This window comes from Plecotus auritus, assembly GCF_963455305.1.
Source record: "Plecotus auritus genome assembly, chromosome: 7".
Classification (NCBI taxonomy): Eukaryota; Metazoa; Chordata; class Mammalia; order Chiroptera; family Vespertilionidae; genus Plecotus; species Plecotus auritus.
The window spans coordinates 37,693,726-37,719,065 of NC_137774.1; the positions used below are offsets into that span (position 1 = coordinate 37,693,726).

The 25,340-nt window shown below is 51.4% G+C and overlaps 1 protein-coding gene across 7 annotated transcripts in view; it reads left to right on the forward strand.

Moving 5' to 3' along the window:
- Positions 1 to 25,340, forward strand: part of RAP1GAP2 (RAP1 GTPase activating protein 2) — a 227,803-nt gene that overhangs the window by 105,898 nt on the left and 96,565 nt on the right. For 6 of the 7 annotated variants that reach the window (XM_080680772.1, XM_080680774.1, XM_080680776.1 and 3 more), the window contains one exon: positions 16,295 to 16,379. The exons of the other annotated variant lie outside the window; for it this stretch is intronic. In XM_080680772.1, the coding sequence (XP_080536898.1) occupies positions 16,295 to 16,379 (85 nt within the window). The remainder of the gene's footprint in view (positions 1 to 16,294; positions 16,380 to 25,340) is intronic. 7 annotated transcript variants of the gene reach the window in all.

The window sequence follows — 25,340 nt, forward strand, 5'->3', positions numbered from 1 at the left end:
ACAATTCTTGAGTTTGAATTCCAGTTCCCCCGCTAACTTAGCTGTGCTTCCTTTGGCAAATCAGCCTCCCCCAAGCCTCAGCTGCCTCACCTACAGGTAAGAAGGAAACATCACTCCCTGTCCGGACCATCTTCGCAGAGTTGTGGTGGCAGAGAAGGTGATAATAAGCGTTTTTGGTGCAGATTGTTATTCAGTGTCAGGTCTTAACAGGCAGTTTTGAGGGCCTGTGGTGTATGCGTGCGGCTCTGGGCCCCAGGCGCCTTTCGGAGCCGGCTAAGACAGTGCCTGCCCTTAGGGCGCTTGCAGCCTGGTCAGCAAATAGGCACATTTCTTGGAGAATCTGGCTAGAAGCTTCTGTTCATGCTTTCTCTTGGGGGCACTGACCCAATACAGCCACCAACCTCTTCAACTCACTCAACAGATAGTTACCCAGGGCCCTCAGGAGCAGCCCATGTGCGGGGCCGCGGGAGGCCTGCCAGGGCTCCAGGTGCTCCACCAGGACTTAAAGCTGTGCTTGGCTCCTCTAGCGGAAAGGCTTTGTGTCCTCCCGTCCCACCACACTCACTAAGTTCTGTGGCCAGGCCTCTAAGAGCCTCTTCATTGGCTGATTTTCTGGCTGGCCTAGGAGTGGCCTCTTCCTGTCCCTGTTTGGTCTGACCAACTGGGGCAGGGAGGAGATCTGGGAGGGGATGACAGAGGCCCTGGGCAGGGATCCTTAATTCTCAGTGGCCCCAGCTGCCTGGCTGCCTGCAGAGACGGACTTCATCGTGCCTCCTGGGAGAATAATGCTGTGTCCGTGGACAGAGCCTTCTAGCGTTATTGACATTGATGCATCATCTTGTCACTTAGCTGACCAGGGCAGCTGGAAATGATTCAGCGGGCAGCGAAACAGCAGCCTTTTCTAAGCCTGGTTCCCTGCGGCAGGTGCTGCGTCTGCTCCCCGGGGCCTTGCGTGCTCTGGTTTGATGGGTTGCATCAGAACAGCAGAAAGCAGATGTGGCAGGGCCGCTCCCCACACCCAGTCCATTTCGCTAGATGCCTCTGGATTCTCTCTATTTTTTAAACCAATGAGTATAAATATTTACAATAAAATGTAAAAATCAGAAATTGAATGATGGTCTCTCACTCAGTGTACCCTTTGAAACAACCCAGAATGGGGTATCTGTACTTAAAAGGATGTTTTGTAAGGCATTCAGCAAATGAAAAATAATTTTCTCAAAAAAACAAAAACAACAATAACAAAAAACCTCACCACATGCCCTTTTCCAAGCAGCTTTGCTTTTGGACCTCAGGTTGGTCTAGGAGGGCACTCTCAGGCCTTTGAGCTTCATTTTTTCCAAAAGAGGGTTTAATAAATGATCCCAGTGACTCAGCTGCCAGCTCTCAGAGACCAGGACTGATGGGTGGGGTGTGGGACTGACGCTGAGGCCTCCAAAGCAGGAGTGTGATAGAGAGGAGCCATCCACAAGCTGCCCTCCAGGGTCTCTTAGAGTCCCAGCTTTGACACTTACTTGCTGTGGGACCTTCCATAAGTCACGTAACTTCTCTGAGCCTCAGTTTCTTCATCTGTAAAATGGGAGAATAATTCTGAATCATAGGGTTGTTGATAAGATTAAATGAAATAATGCATGTAAAGTGCTTCACATAGTGCTTACTAAATATTAGTTTGTATTATGATGATGATAACCTATAATAATAAAAGCATAATATGCTAATTAGACTGGACATCCTTCTGGACGAAGCCGGGGCTGCGAGGGAAGCCTGGGACCCGGGTGCCGGTGCCGGCAGCCGGGGGAAGGAAGGCCTACTCTTGCACGAATTTCATGCATTGGGCCTCTAGTTAATAATAATGATGGAAGATACTTCTTTTATCTCTACGATCTGTGTCCAGAAGAGTAATGCAAGGCCAGGAGAAGAACCAGTTACCAGGAAGGACATGAGTTGAGTAACAGATCAGACTGGTGGGGATTGGGTAAACTGTCTCAGACACTTGAGCAGGGAGTTAAGGTCAATTAGAGCAACAGCCGAGAAGACCTCATTGCAGTGGAGATAAAGGCTCACCCTGTACACTCTAACTTAGTCCCTGCGCTCTGAGGGTTTATGAGCTCCTCATCTGCTTATTCATTCTTCAGTTCGTTCAGTGCCAGCAGCTCTGTTGGGAGCTGGGCCTGTGGGCAGGGTGTACATTAGAGTCCAGTGAAGGGGCCAAAACGGTGGCTCATCAAGGCCCTGTGTTCTCGCTGAGTCAGGAGGTGAGCCCGGCCCAGGGAATAGGTTTCTGCTCATCACTTGGAGATCTTGGTTATCCAGTGGTGCTCCAGGCTGCCAAGCCCTTTCCCTGAGCCTTCCAGCCATAGAATATGCTGCAAGGGTCATGCTCAGATCCTAGGATGCCGCTGGCGGCTCTCACCGTGATCCTAGCCTTCCTCTCCTAATGTCCCCGAGAAAGCAGCCAGTGCTGGGAGGAGGCAGGAGGTTTAACGTCGCTGGGTTTGGTTCACCTGCACTGGGCTCCGTAGGCGGGGGTGGAGATGTTGTTGGTAAGATGAGATTGCAGTCCTGGTTCTTGGGGGCCGAGTCAGCTATGCTTAGTTGCTTGGTCACAGGTGGACCCCCGTGCTCTGGACATTTATCTCCCAAAGATGCAAAGTGAGGATGGGCCACGTGCCCTGTCTGCAAGGTAGCTCCAAGTATTTGTCTTTCCAAGGAGTGAAACAGATAGGGAGGAGCATTATTAATTGAATAGATCAGACATATTTGCCCTGAAATGCTATGATCTGAGCCTACAGAGACTGTCTTTTAGTTTGAACTAATGGTGAAAATCACTAATCTGGTGACAGTAATAAGTTATTCAGAAGAGTTAAGACTTAAGAGGCAGAGCCTTGGAATAGGGTGTGGGAGATGGCTTAGCTGGGCGACTGGTCCGCTCTGTGATAGGGTGACCCCAGTGCTAACAGACTGTTGGGGGTTTCTGAGCACGGATGGCTTCACACACCGCTGTGCTGGGCACTGTGAGGGGGCACTTCTTCTCCCCTAGGGCTTACTAGGAATTCAGGCAAGACCTGGGACCACTCTATAAGCCTTGTGTCCTTTCAGGAGCACCATTTTTTTAGTTTGATTCAATAGTTGATGTTTATTTATTACTAGGGGCCCAGTGCACGGATTCATGCACCTTGAAAGGAACTGTGGGCCGCGAGGCTGCTGTGGGCACAGAGGCGGGTCTTGGCCCATCCTCCATGCCCGTACCCCCTCCCTCCCCTCCCACCCCCCGTCCCCTGTCTGCCGGCAGCCCTCCAGCTGCTGCTGCTCCCAGGTGCTGGCCCTGTTTGCACCTGCAGACAGTGTGGAGCGATTGGACTGGTGCCAGCAGTGGGTGCGAGTGGCAGCTGCTCCCCAATCGCCCCTCAGGAGAAGGGGGAGGTGGAGAAGCTCTCAGGGGCGATCAGGGCCAGCACTGGGGGCCGACAGCGGGTGCAAATGGGGCCATTGCTGGCAGCAGGTGTAAGAGGCGGCTGCCTGTCCTGATCACCCCTCAGGAGCAGGGGGAAGTGGAGAAGCCCTGAGGGGTGATCGGGGCCAGTAGCCACCACTTGCACCTGCTGATGGCACTGAGAGATTGGGGATGGCACTGGGTGCCAGCAGCGGTGTGAGTGGGGCCAGCGCTGACAGCAGGTGCAAGTGCCGGGTGGGACTGCGGCGTGCGGGAACAAAAGAATTTTCAGTAACCAACAGAGGCTTGCCCCAGTGACAGTGACTGGTGCGCCCCGCCTTGGTCTGGCATACCTGCTCACCTGCTCCACCATCCTGCCCCGGCCGACGCCTGCCATATTCTGCACTCTGTCGCCTGCTGCCGATGCCTGCCATGTTCTGTGCACGCCCCCTGGTGGTCATCGCACGTCATAGCGACCGGTTGTTCTGTTATTCTGCTGTTTGATCTATTTTCATATTAGCCTTTTATTATATAGGATGACTATCTAAATATTGTTTATTGTTGAGCCAAAGAGGGTGCTATAATTAGGTTTTCTTTTTTGTTTAACCTTCCCCCTTCTACCCTCCCAAGTTAATGATTAACTCATGTTCTCCCTATTAGCATAGTTTTCTATGTACCTATATTTTTCTATTTTTAATTTATTCTACCATAATTCCTTAATTTTTTTTCTGCCCAAAGCTTGCACCCATTAGATACCCTGTCAATTCCATTCTTTCCATCAGGAGATCTCACTTTCAGAGCTCGTTCTCCTCTCCTGGGCTGTTGCTTTTGAATGCAAGAAAAGGTGCAGGGAGTAAAATTTTCTGAGCTCTTGCATACTCCAGACAGTCTCTTCTACTCTCACACTTGGTTGATAGTTTGCCTGGGTATAAAATGTTAGGTTGAAAATAATTTTCTTTCAGAATTTTGAAGGTATTACATTATTGCCTACTAGATTCTAGAGTTGCTATTGAAAAGCCTAATGATCTGATGATTTATATTTCTTTGCATACGGCATGTATTTATATTTTTTCTATGGAGTTATTGAGGATTTTTCATTTACCCAGGTGTTCTGAAACTTCCTGACAATATTTGGAATACATCTTTTGCCATTCATGTCCTGGGTACTTGGTGGACCCAGACTCAGGTCTTTCAGTTCTGGGAAATGTTTTTGTACTGATTCTCTGATAATTTGCTCGGATTATGGTGAAACAACACCCATTTTATTGTTGCCTTAGCAATGGATGGCTCATCTCTGCTTCATAATGTCCTTCTAGAACCTTTATTGGTTAGATATTGTATCTTCTGATGTTTTTATCTTCTCTGTTTCATTTTCCATATCTTTGTTTTTTGTTTTACTTTTTGGGAGACTTCCTCAACTTAGTCTTTCAATCATATTTCTGTTTTCTAATATCTCTGTCTTTCTGACCATTCCATTTTTATAGTACTCTCTCTTTATGTCATGGATATAAAATGTTATCTCTCTGCAGGTTTTAATTCAGAGTATTTTTGAAGTTTCCATTGGTTCCTTACATTGTTTGTTTTCTTCAGGTTCCTCTTGATGTCTGGCCATCCTTAGCCGTCTCTCTGTACCCAAGAGCAAGGCACTGGAAAGTGGATTGGGGACTTTGTGTGTTTGGGCTGGTGTGCCACCTGGGGGTGTCCATGCAGGGTGATGGTTGGGTAGCAAGTTGCCTTTCCATTGGAGGAACCCCCGGTGTTGTCTTTTCTGACGGATTATTCAGTTTCTCATGGCGGTGAGGGTTGAGAGGTCATCTGGCTGGGGGAGGAGGGATAGGTTGGGTGTGGGTGGGTGTCCAAAGCCCAGTGTCTTAAGTATCAAGGATTCCCCCAGGTCATCCATCCTGGTCTTTCTTCCAGGTGCCTGTGATCTTGTGTAGGCTGCATTTTCCTTTCCACTACATTTGCTTTTGTCAGTTCACACTTTAAAAAATAAAAAAAACACTTATTTTAAAGGGGCTTCAGAGAAGCATAATAAATGCATGTGGTCAATCTGATATGTTCATCATGGAAGTCTCAACAGGCTTAAGACAATATCTATTTCCATCTCTGTCTCTATATCCATATTCATATGCATAGTTATATATGTCGCTCCTAGGGAAGTGAGGGAGAACTACTTAGAATTATTTTTTATTGTGATACATGTCATACATCCAAGCCAAATCATAAAATAAGCACCCATGCACTTGCCATCCAGGTCAAGAAATACTAGCAGGCCGGGAAGATGCTGCCATTCTGTGCTTTTTGACTCCATGGTTTTGTGAGTTTGATTCTGAAGCTGTCTGAGGCTGTGACCTTGTGAGCTGGCCGCCTTTGCTCGGGCCATGATGTAGCTCCCTCAACGGAGGCCAGGCAGTGCCAAGCAGAACCGCTGACCCCGTATCGGAAGCTGCTCTCACGGCAGTTTCCAAGGGATGCGGCGCGTAAAGGGCTGGATGAGACGTGCATGCAGGTTAGTGATGTCCTCAGTGCCGGGAAAATGGAGTCCCTTGTACAGTGGGGTGACTCGCCTGCCACCACTCCTAGGCACTCGCCCTTCCCTCAGCTTCCCCACTCCACTCCATCCGGGCGGGGTCCTCCCTCTCTCACTTCTCCTTTCCAGTCTCCACTAAGCACTTCTGTTCCTTTCTGACTTTTCAGCCCTACCTGTCCGCCCCTCCCCCCCCCCCCCCCCCCCCCCCCGCCGCCCCCAGCCTCTCCTCCATTGGCCTCGCCTCCACCTTTGTTCTCCCTACCCCGGTCTCTCTGTTTAGGCTTCATTTCTTCTCGGATCCCACCTGGGTGTCCCAGAGGCCATGCAGTGTGACCAGAATGAATGAGTTATCAGCTGCCTCTTGCAAACCCAATTCTCCTTCGTCAGTGTCATGGTTGAAGCATTGATCGTTCTGTTTTCAGAAGTCTTTTCACGTGTTTGCACTCTCTTCCTCCTTTACCCTCAGTCACCAAGTGCTCTTCATTTTGCCTCTGAGATGCCTTATGGATCTGACCCTCTTATTTCATATCCATGGCCATAAGCACAGGGGAGCCCCTCCCATTCATTCCTCCCTCTGCCTCCTCCCCTTCCTGTCCCTCTGTCCTCCGCTCTGCTGCCATGGAGCCCTCCAGCAAAGCCCTGCAGGTCAGCCAGCCCTGCCTTCGAAACCTGCTGCTTCCCTTTCCCACAGGTAGAGTCAGATTGCTTAGTGCCTGTTTCCCAAATTTCAGCCATCAGCAACCACCCTCACTTTTTCCACCACGTCTGTGTGCCACCTGTGCTAGTTACTTACTAGTTTCCTTTAACTGGCTCAGTGTTAAAACTATGAATAAACTAGTTTTTGAAGGCAGTGTCACTACCATAAAAGGAAAATCAGAGTGGCCTTGTCACAAATGGAAGGTCACTGTAGAGATCAATAAATAACTATTACAATCAAGACCACGCCAGATCACCTCGGCTGCCAGTGGGGCAGCATGCGTCTCACTCTGGGCAAGTGTGGTGGGGCACCCCTCTCAGTGGGCTCCTCTCTTCCCCACCGGCAGTGCGTACAGAGGTGTACATTGTGGACTTTGGGCCAGACTGCCTGGTCCAAGCTTTGCTCTGCTACTCTCCAGCGGTGGGAACTTGGGCAAGTAACTTAACTCTCGGAGTCTCAGTTTCCCTATCTGTAAAGTGGGATTAATGATACTCGCTGCAAAGGTTGTCGTGAGTATTAAATGAGATAGGATATGGGGGTCACGTCAAACAGCACCTAGGACAAGTTAAGCCTTCAGGACTGTTTGCTAGTTTTCACTTCTTACTGAGGGCCTACTAGGTGCCAGGGATGTTTCCTCTGCATCAGGGACATCAGCTGGTCTCCCCATCGGGCTCTTTGCTTCCCCTCCCCACCTGATCCCCATGTCTCTGCTGCTGTACCCTCCCTCCCTCCCTCCCTCCCTCCCTCCCTCCCTCCCTCCCTCCCTTTGTTAATCCTCACCCAAGGATATTTTTTCCATTTGATTTTTTTTAGAGGGAGTAGAAGGGAGGTGGGGAGAGAGAGAGAGAGAGAGAGAGAGAGAGAGAGAGAGAGAAACATTGAAGTGAGAGACACATTGATTGGTTGCCTCCCACCTGTGACCGGGGCTGGGGGTGAACCTGCAACCCAGGTATGTGCCTTGACCAGCATCCAACCTGGGACCCTTCAGTGCATGGGCTGACACTCTAACCACTGAACAACACTAGCCAGGGCTCTCCCTTTCCTTTCTCTCTCCCAGGCAGCTGCTGGCCCTTCCCTCCAGGTCTAGCTCAACTGTCCACTCCTCTGTATACCTTAGCTGATCCCCAAAGAGACCTGGCCCTCCCTTCCCCATGTGCTCATGCACTTTATTCTTGACCTGTCCTAACCCATAACCCACAGGTAACGTTTGGGAAATGGGCTTTTCATGTGGGCGTGCTGTGTCTTTCACTTTTCCTGCCTTGATTGTCTTCTCAGATGCTTGAACGTGATACGGGGGCCATCGCCCACGCCAGGGCACACAGCCCGCCTTGGTCTCCAGGAGCTAACGCTTGAAGGACACGAGAAGGTGCTGCTCTGTGTCCTCTCTGTACCTCCTGCTGTGGCACTGGGGCCGGGCGGAGCTGGCTTTGTCATTGTGTCCGGAAGAGCCGTGGATTGGAGTCGGAGATCTCAGGGGTTGAGAGCCAGCTCTGGAATTTTTTGATTTTGTGACCCTGAGGCCCACACTGAACCCCTCGGAGTCTCCCCATACTCGTGTGTGAGCAGCATCAGCCAGTTCTAACAGTGGTCTATTCAGGAGAGGCTTGTTTTCTTAGCAGTGTGGAGATTGGCCTGTGTGTGTGTGTGTGTGTGTGTGGTGGTCCATCAGCTCTGCGACCCGATACAGGAGGAGGCTTAGTCGTGCCACCCACGGGCCAGGGCTGGGTCACCCTGCTGTATCCTGGCTTCCCTTGGCGTCTGCCCTTTCTCCTACCCTTGACCCACTTTAGGGACTCAGGGTCTTCCAGGGAAGGGCAATGTCATCCTCACTTGTCACACCCAGAGAGAAGCCAGCATGCCCTTTGAAGCTGCTGGGACGGAGTGTCGCCCAGGCCTCCCTTGGTCCCTCATGCAGCCACAGCTTGATGCCCAGGCCATGGCCTGGGGTGGTCAGTCACACCTGGCACACCTCCTTTGCAGCCCTGGCCTCTGCCGTCAGTCCACTCCTTACTGGGCACCCCTAGAGCCCTTGGGCCCCTGCCCCTTCCCTCCCCTCACACAGGGCCCTGGCGCTCAGGCTCTGTGTGGAAACCTGCGGTGCTTCCTAATGTGACTACTCTCCTCCCGCACATCCTGCTGAGGTGGCCTGGGATCTGTGCCGCATGCCCGCCTCTCCAGCCTCAGCGTTCCTGTCTTTGTGATGGGGCTGTTGATGGTTTATATTGCTTGTCCCCGGGCTGCTGGTCTCTGTGTCCATGAGCTCTGGGGTTGGGTGGTGGGGGAAAGGTTGCTGATTTGCATCCCCTGGGGAGTTTTGAATTATCGAAGGTCCAGGTGGTGCTCCGAATCTCCACGATGCACTTTGAATATGCACGAGGATAGGATGTGACACCGAAGTCCATGGTGCCAGGTGCCGACAGGTGAGCAACACCTGCTCCTTCCCATGGGGGTCTCCCAGGGGCATCGGAGGCTCTCCCTCCACCTGCTGGAGCCTCATTCCTGAATCCCGTTACCCCTCTCCTCCCTCCACTCCTCTGCCAGCTCTGCTGGGCTCATGTTCCTCTCCCCTTCCACATGGGCCCCCACACGGGTGGACACTCACGTCTTCACCTCTGGGTCTCTCCGCTGGGGTTTGTGTATGTGCAGAACCTGGTGGCCCCCACACAATGGCTGTGCTCCTCTGTCCCTGCCTTCCAGGCTTAGGGTCCAAAGTATGTGGGCATCTGTGTCCCCCCAGATTAGAAGCCGTCCCTGCCTCCCCTCCACCCTCTGGCTGGCATTGTGCCTTGGCCCCTCCATCATGCCCACTCATTCCAGCTCACTTGACAGCAGCCGTGGCAACAGTAACAGTGGCGACCAGGCCTGCGTTTTTGCTGAGGACCTGGCACTGTGCTGAGCGGGTTACAGGCCTTATCACACCACCTGGTCAGGTGCTGGTATTTTACAGGTAAGGAAGCTGAGGTGCAGAGAGGTGAAGTGGCTGATCAGGGTCATAGGGGTGGCGCTGGAATTCTAACCCAAGCCTGTTGGACCGAAAAGCCAGTGTTTTTGATCCATTGTACATACTGCCCACCTGCCTCCCTTGAGGCCCGAGCCTGGCCTTCTGCTCCAGCCTGCTGCCAGGGTGTCCTACACACATGGATGGAACTTCTGGAATGTTTCCCACTCATGGGGATGCCGCAGCACTGCTGGCTGGTAGAATGAGGGCTCTGTGATTGTGCCACTGGGCCTTGGGTCTCTGTAGGCAGCAAGGTGGATTCCTCTGGGCATGGGCCCTCAGCCCCCACCTAGCCCGGTCCACTCAGCCATCCCCCTGGCCCAGCTCGCCCAGTGAGCACATAATTCTCAATCATCATGAAAAATGTCTCAGTCTGGTCACATGGAAAAGCTGAGCACATTTTTCTGAGTCCTGTGCAGGCAAGTTGGAAGTTCATAGGAGTTGTGAGTTAGGGTGCCCATTCTGCAGAGGGGAAAGCTGAGGTTTTTACTAAGACTCTGAAGGTCCAGCTTGTCATAGTCCTGGCCTCTGATTTCCTTTTTCTACCAATTGTGTTAGTTTCATATGATGATTTCTCTTGAAGCTCTTTGTTTTTTATACTAGAGGCCTGGTGCACGAATTCATGCACCAGTGGGGTCCCTCAGCCTGGCCTGCGGGATCAGGCTGAAACAGGCTCTCCGACATCCCCTGAGGGGTCCCGGATTGCAAGAGGGCACAGTCCAGGCCGAGGGACCCCACTGGTGCACGATAGGGGCTGGGGAGGGCCAGACCCTAGCAGCAAGCTAACCTACTGGTTGAAGCATCTGCCCCCTGATGGTCTGTGCATGTCATAGCGACTGGTGGACCGGTTAACTTGTCTGCCCCCTGGTGGTCAGTGCATGTCATAGCAAGTGGTTGAGTGGCCTTAGCATATTATTAGCATACTAGAGACCCGGTGCACAAATTTGTGCACAGGTGGAGTCTCTTGGCTTGGCCAGTGATCGGGGCTGATTGGGGCCATCTTGCCCAGTCCCAATCGGGGCCCATTGGGGCCGGCCGGCCACGGGGAGGGACCATGGGAGGTTGGCCGGCCGCTGGAGGTTGCCTGTGGGAATGCACTGACTGCCAGGGGGCAGCTCCTGCATTGAGCATCTGCCCCCTGGTGATCAGTGCGCGTCATAGCAACCAGTCGACCAGTCATAACAGTTGCTTAGGCTTTCATATATATAGATTACGCTTTGATTCATTGAACAGACGACCGGATGACTGGACACTTAGCATATTAGGCTTTTATTATATAGGATTATGTTAATGCTATTTTATTTCTTTAAAAAATGTTATTTATTGATTTTTAGACACACACACACACACACACACAAACACACACACACAGACATCAATTTGCTGTTGCACTTATTTATGCATTCATTGGTTGACTTTTGTATGTGCCCTGACTGGGATTGAACCCGCAACCTTAGTGTATCAGGATGATGCTCTAACCAACTGAGCTACTTGGTCAGGGCAATGTTATTTCATTTGTTATTATTTATGGTCTAGTTGGTTGTATAGGATGTAGAAATGTGCAGTTAGAACTCTAAAAATCTCTGCTGCATGCACTTAAGAGTGCTGGGAGCACTCTTTTCCCTCTTTTCATTCTTTCCTTCTTTCCATCCTTCCTCCATTCATTTTCATTGCACTGCAGTTCACATATAAGATGTTGCTTTCAACAGGGGGAGTAGTAAGGAAACCCTAGTCAGCATCTTAGGCATCGCCGTAAAGCAAGAGCTTGCATACAGCCTGGCCCCGTGGGCACCACAGGCTGCACACAGCCTGGCCCCGTGGGCACCACAGGCAGCTGGAGAAGAAGTTAACAGCAGGATGACAGCAGTGGAGCTCAGTCAGCCCATTCTTTCTCGTTCCTTTAAAAAATTGATATACAACTTATATGTAATAAAATTCACCCTTTTAAGGTGGATAATTCAGCGATTTCCAGTATATTCACAACATTGTACAACCGTCACCACTGTGTAGTTCTAGAACATTTTATCACCTCATGCTATACCCCAGACCCATGAGCGGTCACTGCTATTCCCTCCTCCCACAGCTCTGCACAACCACTAACTATTTTCTGTCTCCGGATTTGCCTGTTCTGGGCATTTCATATAAATGGAATCATATAATACGTGGCCCTTTGTGTCTGGCTTCTTTCATTTAAGTGTTTCGTTTTTGAGGTTCATCCACGTTGTGGCATGTCTCACTACTTCACTCCTTTTCATGGCGGAGTAATATTCCCGCACGGGAAAGACCACACTTTGTTTATCCGGCCATTGGTTAATGCGCACCTGGGATATTCTGCCTTTTGGCTGTTGTGAGTAATGTTTTCCATTCCTCTGGGTTTGGTTTCCCCCAGTAGCTCTTTGCAGTGGCCAGCTGTCTCCGTTCCTCTAGCGTGACTGTTTGGAAAGCGAGAGAAAGCAGAGCCCAGTGTGGTGGCTGGCGGGAGGCTGTGTCGAGGGAGACGCAGATGCCGACAAGGGGAGGGAGGGAGGGCTTACACCTGGCCCACAGCCATCTGGTGGTAGGTGGGTATTTCCCCTGTTGATTATTAACCGACGGTTATGATCCCAAGAGTAGATCCCTGGGGCTAGAATTGGTGCTTAGTTGGGATGCCAGAAATGTTTTCAAAGACATTTAAATGGTCCTGGACCCTTGATTCTCTCTCTACAAGGAGACCAGATCATCGTTTTATGAGTCATGATAACAGTAAAGATGATGATTATAATAATAATAATGGTCTACATTTATATAGGACTTTATTTTTCATTTCATAGCCATTACTTTTAATTCCTTAGAACATTGTCACCCCCATCTGCAGATGAAGGAAGTGGGACGACACAGAGAGGTGAGGTGATTTAACCAAGGTCACACAGTGGGGCAGCAAGAAGAGCCAGACTTGAACCCAGGAATCTCTTGATTCGTGGTGTGGGGCATTTTCATAGAAATGTGTGAGGGATGATGGCTGCAAGGATCTCAGATGGTCTGAGGCAGAGCCAACGGAGGCTGGAGGTGAGGACCCTGGATGCCTGGTGCTGAAAGTGGGGTCCTCGCCCTCAGGGCCTGTCCAGTTCCCTACAGACAGCCCCATTTGGATGAATTGTCCTTTGGTTTTTCAGCTTCCCCTTCAGGCTCTTTGATCATTTCCTCCTGAGATTTGCATTTGGCCAAAGGTGGCTAGAACCTCATTTGGCTAAAATAGTTAGCACCTCTCCTGGCCTACCTGAGCCCTCCCAGGATCGCCCAGGCTCCGGGGAAGGAACCTGAGTACAGGAGCTCAGTGCTATGTGGCTCCAGGAGGGAGGCATGCTGAGTGGGCAGTGCCCTAGACCCCCTTAGGTGGGAGGAGGGCTCCTGTCCTGTCCATTCACACCTGCTCTTACCACCCTTTTCTTAGCTGAGTGAATGATCTTCCTCTCCTCCTAGGCCTTCTCTCTGCCCTCCTTCCCCCTCCTCCACTCCCATCACCAGCCCCTCCTCCTGTGCGTCCCTGTGTGGGTCCGGGACCCCGAGTCCTTAGAGCTGCGGGTGGGCATTTGGCTGTCTTGGTTGAAGGGGCAGTTTCCAATCTCACTGATACATGTCAAGATCACTGTGGGCTACTAGAAAGATGTCACAAAGAATAATGAGGGTCCCACCTCTGCTAATAATTTACTCTTATAAAAATTGCATCAGATTCAGATTCAAGGTCACCCCTTGATAGACTCGTGTCACTCTCACCTACTCATGTGTGACGTTTGCCTGAGAAAGGGCTGGAATTGCATCGAGCACTGTAGTTCTTACTGTCTTATCTCAGTACCAGCCAGTAGCTGGGCGGGCTGGCTGTCCTTGGGAGGGTGGCTGACACTCGAATGTCATTGGTTGTGGAGGCTGGGACAGGACAAGGTGGGGCCCAGCTGACCACAGCAGGGGTGCGAGGCTGAAGCAGGGATTTCATCGTCCTTGTTTTGGGTCCTCTAGTTACAAAGCCAAGGTTAGAGTCTGGGACTTGGACAGTGTTTTTGTTTCCTAGGGCTGCCGTAACCAAGTAGCATAAATTGGGGGCGGGGGGAGGGCTTGAAATAACAGACATTTATTGCCTTAGTTCTGGAGGCTAGAAGTCCAAAGTCAAGTGTCAGCAGAGCCAGGCTCCAAGCATCGCTTGGGAATTCCTTCTGGTGGGAGACACCCTGTGCTCCCACTTGATAGTCCTCACCTCTCCCTGGAGGTTATTCCAGCATCCCGGGCAAACAGGCTGGCGCAGGGAGAGGGGCTCAGTCCAGGGAGGGTTTGATACGGGGGCCCTTTGTCTGGGATGCAGGGACCTTGGAAAAGAATCGCATCTGCTCTGGTCTCATGGGAGTGGCCATCTTGTGCCTTATGGAGAGAACCATGTACACGAGCGTCCCTTGACCACTGGTGTAAAAACCTGCCAGTATTGCCCTCCCCTAGAGTTTGTGTTTTTGGAGAGCCAGGGCAGCTATTGGTCAAGTTTGCCCACAAGCCATCACCAGGGGAGTAGGCCAGAGGTCCTCAGCTAACCCCCAGGTGTCCTATAGTCTCTGGTGGGAGGGGGGGCTTGCCTCCCCTCCCCTCCCTGCATGCTTTTTCCTACCATGCTCCCAGCCCCCAAGGGGAGCTGCCTTCCTCTGTCCTCACCTCAGGGGACTTGAGGGTGGTGCTCCTCATCCTTGATCATTCTTCCTCCCTTCCCTTGCCCCACCATGGCTCTCAGGAGTGCAGCCCATAGAGGAGGGACCGTGGCTGCTTGGGAGAGGGCAGAGTGGCAGGAGGGATGGGCCTGTGTGGACCCAGCTCTGTCAGGCCCATAGGCAGGTGAGGGCCGGAGTAGCAGGCTGGATCCCATTGTGGAAGGGAAGGTTGGTGGTTCTGGCTGAGAGCTAGAAAAAGCTGCATTCATTCGTGGGTGTTTGTGTGTGTACATGTGCTGAGTCTTGGCCCTGCTGGTTCTTGAGCTAGCTATAGTCTGGATCAGGAGGGAGGAGACCCCCTCTCCAGCCATCAGAGTGAGGCCAAGGTCCAAGAAGAAGGAGGAAGAAAGCCCGGCCTCGTGGTTCAATAGTTGAATGGAGACCTATGAACCAGGAGGTCATGGTTCGATTCCCGGTCAGGGCACATGCCCGGGTTTCGGGCTCCATCCCCAGAAGGGTGCATGCAGGAGGCAGCCGATCAATGATTCTCTCTCATCATTGATGTTTCTATCTCTCTCTCCCTCTCCCTTCCTCTCTGAAATCAATAAAAAATATATTTAAAAAAACCAAAGAAAGGAGGAGGAAGGCAGATGGAGGAGCAGAGGGCGAGTTGGCAGGATGAGGTTAAGGGGTCACAGGGAGCCTGTCCCAGCCAGATGTCCACGCAGCCTCCTTATTGTGCTTCCTGGAGGATAGGCTGCGGGGCAGGCAGGGGTTGTGTCAGAGTGGACAGGGCCCGGGGCACCTGGCCTGGCTTCTCTTAGTCTAGGCCTGTCTGGCTGAGAGGAGCCGGGACAGGGTGGAGGCTGGGGCCCAGGACAAGGGTGTGCTCTGGGCAGAGGGCTGGGCTCCGCAGGGGTGGGGCTTCTCTCATGAAGGAGGTTGGGGTTGGAGCTGTGACCTCCTTTGGCAGTATGTGGGCTGGAAAGAAGTGCAGAAGCATGCTCTCGAGTTGGCAGGGGGTGTTCCTTGGTCATTTAAGGGGGACCAGGTGTTGGGCTGACTCAGCAGCTTCAGGCTGGGGCTCTGGAGAAGGAAACATATGCAAAGTTGGGGCTTGGATGGTTCATCCTGATCTTTTAAGGCTCCTCGTGCTGTTCTCCTTGCCTTCCCTCCCGTCCCAGGATATAACTAGGGCACGTCCAGGACACGAGTCCCTCGTCCGGGGACTCCCCCGGCTTCTGCCCAGCTGGCTATTGCGTAACCGCTGCCCCGAAGCCTTATCCTACTGCAAACATTCTGCCTGGTGATCAGGCTGTGCACTAGCACTCCCTGGTCACTGGAAGGGCCAGATGGAAAGTGGAGGGTGTGCGAGATCGGGGAACCTGTCGCAATCATGTTGTCATGGTGACACAACTCTGTTTAGCAGTCTCCCCATGGTCCTAGCCCACAGGGACTAAAATAAGTTTTACCTGCAGCTCACACAGCGGGCAGCCCCTCCCTCCCAGGCCAGCTGTCTGGTGGTGTGTGTGTGTGTGTGTGTGTGTGTGTGTGTGTGTGTTGAGGGACAAAGGGGCCACAAAGAGGATGAACAGAAAATGTTCACCCCTCTCCCCTTCTTTTCCCACCCAGCCCCAGTCCTGTATCTCTTTAGCCCCGAGGTTCTCAGCCTTCAGCGTGCATCAGAACCACCTGGAGAGACGGTTAAAATACACATTCCGGGGCCCCGTCACTCGAGAGTCCGGGGTGCACCTGAGAATTTGCATTTCTCGCAAGTTCCTGCTGCTGGAGCGGGGACCACGTGTGGAGCAGCCCTGCTCTAGGTGTTACTCCACCCCAGTCAGGAGATGCACCCACTCTGGTTTGCTCAGTGTGTGTTGGACTGTGCCCCTAAGCCCAGCGCTTTGGAGGAGAGGGGACGGTGCAGGCAGGCCCTCTCTCACCTCTTCTGTGTTCTGTGGCCTCCTTACAGGAAGCAGGAGCTGGCCAACAGCTCCGATGTGCCCCTGCCAGACCGGTCGCTGTCCCCTCCTCTCACGGCACCTCCCACCATGAAGGTAAGAGGCTTAGAGCTGGGAAGTGGGCTGGGGTTGGGAGGCTCTGCTTTGTTTCGGCACCCGGCCCAGCTGCGCCTGCCCAGTGAGGGCATGGGGTACCCAGCCTCCTCTGGAAGCAGCGTTCACCTGAGCTCAGCAGCGCGGGAGGGAAGTGTGACTGAGACTCAGGGGTGTTAGGGTGAGGAAATAGACTGGGCTGAGTGGGGCTGGCAAGATGCTTGGTAATTAGTGAGAGGCCTTGTGGAACTGTGGGGTTCCGGAACAAGGGCCCCAGGCAAGAGTAAGTGGGAGAGGTTTAGAATGTAGCTGCAGGCTAGTGCCTTAAGGGGCTACTGCCCAGAAGGGCTGCCAGGGTCTGGGGATGGGAAAGGAGGGGTCCCATGGGCTGGGACCCTCCTGGTTCTTTTTTTTCTTTAAGACATTTTAGATATGGTTTTTAAATTGATTTCAGAGAGGAAGGGAGAAGGAGAGAGAGATAGAAACATCAATGATGAGAATCATTGATCGGCTGCCTCCTGCCCGCAACCTGTGACCTCTTGGTTCGTGGGTCAGTGCTCAACCACTGAGCCACACACTGGTCAGGCCTCTCCTGGTTCTTGAATGGAACTTGCACGCAGGTCTACCTGCCTCCAACTGGCCTTCTTGGGCTGGCCCTGTCACCGCAGTACCTGTAGGAGAGTTGCCTTAGAGGTTCTGGGTAATTAATTCTTTTCCTGTTAACATTTTATTCACAAGTCTCTCTCCTGGGAAACCACATCCCAGGTCCCCAGGCCCAGGCCCATCGCATTCCTGGAAAGGGGCTGAGGGGGTGGCACCCTCCCCCCACTATGCCCCTCCCCCTTTACCCTAGTCCCCTTTGGTGGCATGGCCACATACCCCTGATGTGGCCCTCAGGGAGGACTTCGGCTCAGGCAGTATCCCTGCCTAAGCAATGCACCGCCCTCCCTCCAGCTCTCCCTCCCGTGCATTTTGCCAGGTGAGGACTAGCTTTGAAGAAGTCACCCACTTCCTGAATCAGCTGAGGGGACATGTAGGCCAGCCTCTGTCTCTGTCCTGGAGCTCTGCTGTGAGGTGACTCACAGGTAATAGTTAGGGCTCTTCTCTTCCCTGTTCTGGAACTTGTAGTCTAGCCAGGGAGACAAGAGTTGAAAAAATAATTTTAAGAATGAAGGATGGATAGTTCGGTGTGATGATACTTAGTCTGCTCTCTGTTGCACCCCCTCTTCCCTGACCTAATCTGTTGCAAAGTGATATCCCCAAAGAAAGCAGATAAAAAACCACCTTTCCATTATCATCCCATATTAAATGCCCACCATGCACAGAGCTGTGTGGTATGCACTGAGGGACAATATCACTGAATGGCAGCCAGCGCCTGCCCTGGTTGGACTAGGATTCAGGAGTGGGTGGGGCATAGGGCTGACTGAGGACCTCATTGCTCTCCTCCTTGTGGGGTGCCCTGGGGGCACTGACAGCCAGACCTAGTCGCAGTGCTGGCATCTGAGCCAGGGGTTGGGTGGCTTGTTTGCACGGCGATTGCTGAGAAGTCTATGGCCATTGTGAGGTTCAGCACGTTGGTCTGCAAGATGGGGTGTGGGGTGCTTGTCTCTGTGCTCATGGATGGCAGGAGTGTGCAGGAAGAACTCTGCAAGTTTCCTAGGAGGAGTCACTGAGTCCTCTTGGCAGTCTTCAATTGCTCACATTCTCATGTAATTCATTCAACACCCAACATTTATTTGAATGTTGTATTAGTCAGGACTCTTGGATTCAAGTGACAGAAGAATAACTCATTTTGGTTTAAGAATAAATGGGAATTTATTGCCTTCGTAATGGCAAGTATAGACTCCAGGCATGGCTGCATCCATGACATCTGTCGCTTTCTACCTCTTTCCTGTATTGGTTTCATTTTTTGTTAAACTCTCTCTGTGATGACAGGAACGTTGACAGCTGCTCCTACTTGCTAAGTGAAGAGTCTCTTTTCCCCAGTAGTTCTAACAAAAGGCCCAGGGAGGAAGCTCATTGGTCTGGCTTAGGTCACATGTCTATCTCTGAACCAATCATTGCAACCAGAGAGATGAAAGGCTCTGACTGGCTAGACTTGGTCTCATCTCCACCACCTAAACCCTAAGAACCAAGAGTGGGAGAGGGGTGGCTCCTCAAAGGAAAATTTAGGTGTTACTATGAGAAGAATGCTGACCACATGACATTTTGGTCCTTGTTCTAGAACTTGTAGTCTAGCTAGGGAGACAAGAGTTGAAAAAATAATTTTAAGAATGAGGGATGGACAGTTAGATGTGAATATTCTAAAGAAGTACAGCATAACGGGGGAAAAATGTAAGGTCTGTGGAGGGGGAATCTAACCTAATCTTGGAGAGTGTCAGGGAGGGCTTCTTTGAGGAAATGATGTTTAAGCTGAACCCTGAGAGTTGAGTAGGAGTCAACTGAGGGTGGAGGATGGTGTTCTAGATGCTTACTGCTTGAAGTGAGGCCAGGAGACCACAAACACCTGCATTATTTGGGAGCTCTGTAGAAGTGCAGAATCTCAGGCCTCCCTCCAGACCACTGAATCAGAATCTGCATTTTAGCACCATCCCCATTCATATTTACTTTACATTCAAGAAGCCTTACTGTGGCCTCTGAAATGCTCTGGGGCAGGAGAGCCATGGCTTCTCCAACCAGAAGACCAGCATGGCCAGAGCATCCATGGTTAGGGACGGAGAGTCAGACCCTTGGAAGTTCTGCTGAAGATATTGGGCTTCTTCCTACTGAAGGGCAATAAAATCATTGAAGGTTTTAGTCAGAGGAGTAAGATGATGGGAAAAATTACCGTGGTTGTTGTGTGGAGAGTGCGTAGGAAGGAACAGAGTGGAAAGTAGGAGATGAGTCGGGAGGTTTCTGCAGGAGTCCAGTGAGGAGAGGATGGTGCTGACTCTGAAGGCCCTGTGAGGTTATTTGGAAACAGTCAGATCTCACATTTCCTACGAGGTAGACTGATGCGATAGGAGGATCTGGAAGAGGTGGGATCAACTGGATAAATGGTACAGCCATTCTCTGAGATGGAGTGACCCGGAAGGGAGGGCGAGGGCTTGGCTTCTAAGTGCTGAGTTGGACAGGCTTGAGACACGAATGGGGATGTCAGTGAGTAGCTGGGTATTTGGGGGCCAGGTTTAGAAGGAGGGTCTGGACTGGAGGTAAAAATCTGGTCCTTTTCATAGAGATGGGATTGAAGCTTGGGGTGTAGAGGTGGTGGGGCAGTGAACTCTCCAGGGAGAGGATGGAGTTAGAAGATTCCTGGGATAGCACCTTGAGGGACTCAAGGCTGGTGTGGAGGAGGCTGGACATATGGTGGGAGGACCATTCACAAAGGAGGGGCGGGTGTCAGCTGTGTCAGCTGCTCAGAGAGGCCAAGTACAATGCGCAGTGCACAGTGGCCTTTGGGCTTAGTGCCCAGGTTGCTGCTGCTGATGTAACTGAGAACAGTTGTGGGAAGGGAGGAAGGGTGGACACCAGACTGGATGTGTGAGGAGCAAGTGGAGATGGTGCAGGAGTCAGAGGGTCTAGACAACGCTTGTGAGATGGGAGACTTGAGTGTGTGGAAATGCTGAAGGAGGGAGCAGGGTGTACGGAGATTCAGGAGAGAGGGGGACTGATGGAGAATTTGGAGCACAGGGAAGAAATTATTAGTTAACATTGATTCATTAAAAAATTATTTATGAACATCCGCTGGGTGCCGGACCTACTTTGCTCTGGCTAGCACAGGGGTCCGGCCAGCTGTCAGGGGGTAAGGCTGGCCTGCGTGAGACCCCAGGCAGCCTCAGAACAGAGCCGCCACCTGCAGGGAAATCTTATTGACCCACCGTCAGAAGGCAGCCCTAACCCTGAATACTCTGTCCTTCTCCTCTTTGAACTCAGCTCAGGAATTTCCCAGCCTGTGACTTGACTGTCCAAAGCCGCAAGACTAAGGTCAAGGCTGGGATCTCAGAAAGATTCGAGGGGTTGCCCTGGGGACTCACACTCGGTTAGGACCCTTCTGTGGTTGGCATTGGGAGGTCAGTGTGTGGTATGCCTGGACTTAGGGGTCTCTTTGTGATTGTCATTTGGGCTTATTCTGTACCTAAGCTGTAGTTAGATGCCTGTCCGTGGCTAGGACTTAAAAAAAAAAATTCTCATCTGAGAATATGTTTTTATTGATTTTATTTTATTTTATTTTTTTAAATAAATCTTTATTGTTCAGATTATTACAGGTGTTCCTCTTTTTTTTCCCCGCATAGCTCCCCTCCACCTGATTCCCCACCCCACCCCATGCCCTTACCCCCGCCACTGTCTTCATCTATAGGTGTAAGCTTTTTGTCCAATCTCTTCCCGCACCCCTCACACTCCCTCCCCACTGAGAATTGTCAGTCCACTCCCTTTCTATGTCCCTGATTCTATTATATTCACCAGTCCATTCTGTTCTTCAGATTTTTTTATTCACTTGATTTTTAGATTCACTTGTTGGTAGGTATGTATTTGATGTCATTTTGTTGTTCATAATTTTTATCTTTAACTTTTTCTTCTTCTTCCTCTTCTTAAAGAACACCCTTCAGCATTTCATGTAATCCTGGTTTGGTGGTGATGAACTCCTTTAGCCTTTTCTTGTCTGTGAAGCTCTTTATCTGACCTTCAACTCTGAATGATAGCTTTGCTGGGTAGAGTAATCTTGGTTGTAGGTTCTTGCTCTTCATCACTTTGAATATTTCTTGCCACTCCCTTCTGGCCTGCATAGTTTCTGCCGAGAAATCAGCTGACAGTCGTATGGGTGCTCCCTTGTAGGTAACTAACAGTTTTTCTCTTGCTGCTTTCAAGATTCTCTCTTTGTCTTTTGCCCTTGGCATTTTAATTATGATGTATCTTGGTGTGGTCCTCTTTGGATTCCTCTTGTATGGGGTTCTGTGTGCTTCCTGGACTTGTAAGTCTATTTCTTTCACCAGGTAGGGAAAGTTTTCTGTCATTATTTCTTCTAATAGGTTTTCAATATTTTGCTCCCTCTCTTCTTCTGGCACCCCAAAAATTCGGATGTTGGTATGCTTAAAGTTGCCCCAGAGGCTCCTTACACTATCTTCATATTTTTGGATTCTTTTTTCTTTTTGTTTTTCTGGTTGGGTGTTTTTTGTTTCCTCATGTTTCAAATCTTTGGTTTGATTCTTGGGGTCCTTTGATCTACAGTTGAGTTTCTGTATATTCTTTATTTCAGACAGTGTATGCTTAATTTCAGACTGGTCCTTTTCCATTTTTTTTGGCATTCTCATTAAGATCCTTAAAGGTCTCACTAAGTTCCTCAGCGGTTTTTAGAATATTCTTGAGTAACCTTATAAATGTGGTTCTGAACTCTATGTCGTTCAGTAGTTTGCTTTCCTCCATTTCTCTCATTCGTGACATGTTTCTTTGTCTCCGCATTTTGCTGCTTCCTTGTGTTGATGGAGTGGCTTTGTGTGGTAGGTGACCTATAGGGGCCAGTAGCTCAGCCTCCCCAATCACCTGAGGTGGATGCCTTTGGTACACCCCTTTGTGGGCTGAGTGCAAAGTCTTGGTGTAGTTAAGCCTTGATTGCTGTTGGTACACTGGGGGGAATTGACCTCCAGGCCAATTGGCTGTGAGGACCCGCTGTGTCTATAATGGAAGAACTGCTGTGCTGGAGGCACGCTTATGGTGCAGGACTTGTTTCAGTGGGGCTTTGGTGCTTACTGAGTCTGCCTCTTGAATGTGTCACTTATGGATGTGAGGAGTTGAAATCTGGTGTCTCACACTGACCACTAGGTACACTGGCTTCTGGATCTCCAATGGGGTGCAGGTCAGCTACTGTCTGAGGCCACCCAGCAGGAGCTACAGCGAGAACTACAGTTTTCTCCTCTTTGCTTGGGGTTTGGAGGTTTTGGAGCTGTCTGACCCGGGCTGCAAGTTTGCTAGGTTAAGCTGCGATAGGGCAGGCCATTCATATGCTAAAGCCGCTGCTTGGAGCTTGGGTGGGTTTGTAGATTGTGCAGGGTGGGGTCTCAGGGCGTGACCAGGCTAGGGCGTGGCAAACAGCGATGGCTGCCAGTAAGCTGGCTCTGCGTCTCCGAACGTGTCCCGTGCCCCAGCACAATAAACAATTATTCCTGCACGCAGCCCTGCAAGCAAGCCTCCCTCACTTTTTGACCCCACGGCAGACAGTCCAGCTTCTCCCCGTAGGAGTTTGGGTCCCACGCGTCTCCCCAGAAACTGGAGTTTGGAGTAATCGGGAGCTTATCTCCCTTCGGGTTGAAGACAGCAGCGCTCCCAGATGCCCGTCGCCAGCCCGATTCGCGCGTCTCCGTACCTCAGCTTTTCAGCGCTTGTGCACCCCTCAATGCTGTTTGCTCTTTCCTTCTAGTTGTAGAACTTCCACTCAGCCAGCATTCCCGTGGTTCTGGGTGATAGACGTTTTGTCTTTTAGTTGTAGTTTTGAAATTGTTGTGCGAGGCAGCAGTTTAGGTGTTTACCTGCACCGCCATCTTGGATCCTCTCTGTTTTTATTGATTTTAGAGAGAAAGAAAGGGAGAGTGAGAGAGAGAGTGAGAGTGTGAGATAGATAAATAGATAGATAGAGAAACATTGATGTGTGAGAGAAACATTTATTAGTTGCCTCCAACACTTGCCCTGACCAGGGATCAAACCTGCAACCTAGGTATGTGCCCTGACCAGGAATTAAACCCAAAACCTTTTGGTGTACAGGATGACACGCCAGCTAAGCCACACTGGCCAGGGCGGGACATTTTTTTCTTTGTGCAAAGCTAACTGATCCATGTGGGACTTAAAACCACCACCCTCATTTACCTCACCAGCCTGCTCACCACAGAGGGAGGGTCCTTTGTGTGACTGCACTTATCAAGTCTGTTGTTGGTCGTGCGAAGCTTCTCTCCATTGAGTTCCTTGAGGCAGCAACTGTCCTGGCTGGGGAGGCTGGATGGCAGCTGTATGTGGTGTGTTGACTGTAGGGACGTCCAGGTCAGAGGAGCCTCCACTTGATCTTTGATTTCTCTGGATTTTGCTTGAATCTTATATTCCAGCTGAGCCTCTGTGTCCACGTGATACTTCTCTAAGTTAAGCTCATAGACATGGGTTCTTCAAGATGGGACAGAAGCCCCACCCTTCCCCATCAGTCTTACGTGGGATCATATGCGCAGACCGGGGTTCCCACCAGCTATGAGGGCAGAAAAGGCCTCCGACCTCCTGGGTTGTTATTTACAATGGAGTCTGAGACACCGGGGTGGAGGCTGGACCTTCTCCAAATCTCTGGCCCCGGGGGTTCTGGGCCATGGGGGAGGGTCTCCCCTGGGCCATGGGGGAGGGTCTCCCCTGGTTTCCTTGGCAGTGCAGGTGGGGCAGGGGTGGCAGGCATACCCCCTTTGGTATTGATTAGCTTGGGAGCCGCAGAATGTCAGGGATGGACAATCCATTTCTTTTTATAGATAAACTGGATAGAAAATGACTCACCTAAGGTCCCACTGAGGATACTTGTGTTCCTACTGTAGCCAGCAGATTTAGTTAAATTCAAAGACCCAACTATCTTTGGTAAAGTGCTCTTTTCATCCCACCCCCACATGCAGGGACAGCCCTTCTTGTAGTTGCTTCTTCGGTTGGGGAGGGGCTGCTGGAGGAGCAGCTGGCCTCCTGCCTGAGAAGGCCCTCCCTCCCCCAGGCCACTGCCCCCCACTGCCATGCCTGCTGCAACTGGTCCCACGCATCCTGCCCCACCTCTTTGCTGTTTGTGTTTTTCAAGGGGATTTTTTTTTCTAATATGAAACTGAGAAAAAGCAACCAAAGAGATGCCGAGCAGATGGGCTGAATGAGAGCCCAGTTCCCAGCCAGAACTCAAACTGTGGATGGCACAGGGTGGGCTGGGAGAGGGGCTGGGGCTGTCTCCCTGGGAATGCTGTGGATCGTTTCCAGGCCCACATTTTTAATGATCTGGTTTTCATGCAAAAAAACCAGATCAACAGGCATTTAGGGAGGGTTGGCTTTGTGTGCCCAGCATTGTGCAGGGTCCCAGGGGGTCACACCGAGGCCGCAGTCCTCACCCCTCAAAGAACCTGCTGTCTACAGGGGCCCTTAACTGAGTAGAAGAAACCATATGGCTCAGCATGTGACAAGCTCAAGTGTGTCATGTGGCTTCTCAGTGGGGTGGAGAGGAGTGAGGACAGCTTCATGGGAGGCTGTGGGGGAGCAGGAAGGGGCTCTAATGGCAAGCACAGGGGGTTGGGCTAACCTCCCTGGGATTGACCTCACACAGCAACCGTCCAGAGCTTCATGAAGTGAAGGGGATGGGGCTGACCCTCCAGATCATCCTCCAGCTCACAGTGCAGTGCGTTTTGTTGAGGGTGACAATGCTGGGACTTGATGTGACCTTGATCTGAACCATCACACCGGCCTCTGGAGCCCCACGAGGCCTGGGCTGGCCAGGTCAGTTGGGAGGTGACCCTTGCTTAGTCTTCTCCATATCCCTTTGTGTAAGTCTGAGGGCCCCCACTCAGACCTCCATCTCTCTGTGCAAGTCTGAGGGCCCCCCACTCAGACCTCCTCCATCTCTCTGTGCAAGTCTGAGGGCCCCCCACTCAGACCTCCTCCATCTCTCTCTGTGCAAGTCTGAGGGCGGCCCCCGCTCAGACCTCCTCCATCTCTCTGTGCAAGTCTGAGGGCGGCCCCCGCTCAGACCTCCTCCATCTCTCTGTGCAAGTCTGAGGGCGGCCCCCGCTCAGACCTCCTCCATCTCTCTGTGCAAGTCTGAGGGCCCCCGCTCAGACCTCCTCCATCTCTCTGTGCAAGTCTGAGGGCCCCCCACTCAGACCTCCTCCATCTCTCTCTGTGCAAGTCTGAGGGCGGCCCTGCTCAGACCTCCTCCATCTCTCTGTGCAAGTCTGAGGGCGGCCCCCGCTCAGACCTCCTCCATCTCTCTCTGTGCAAGTC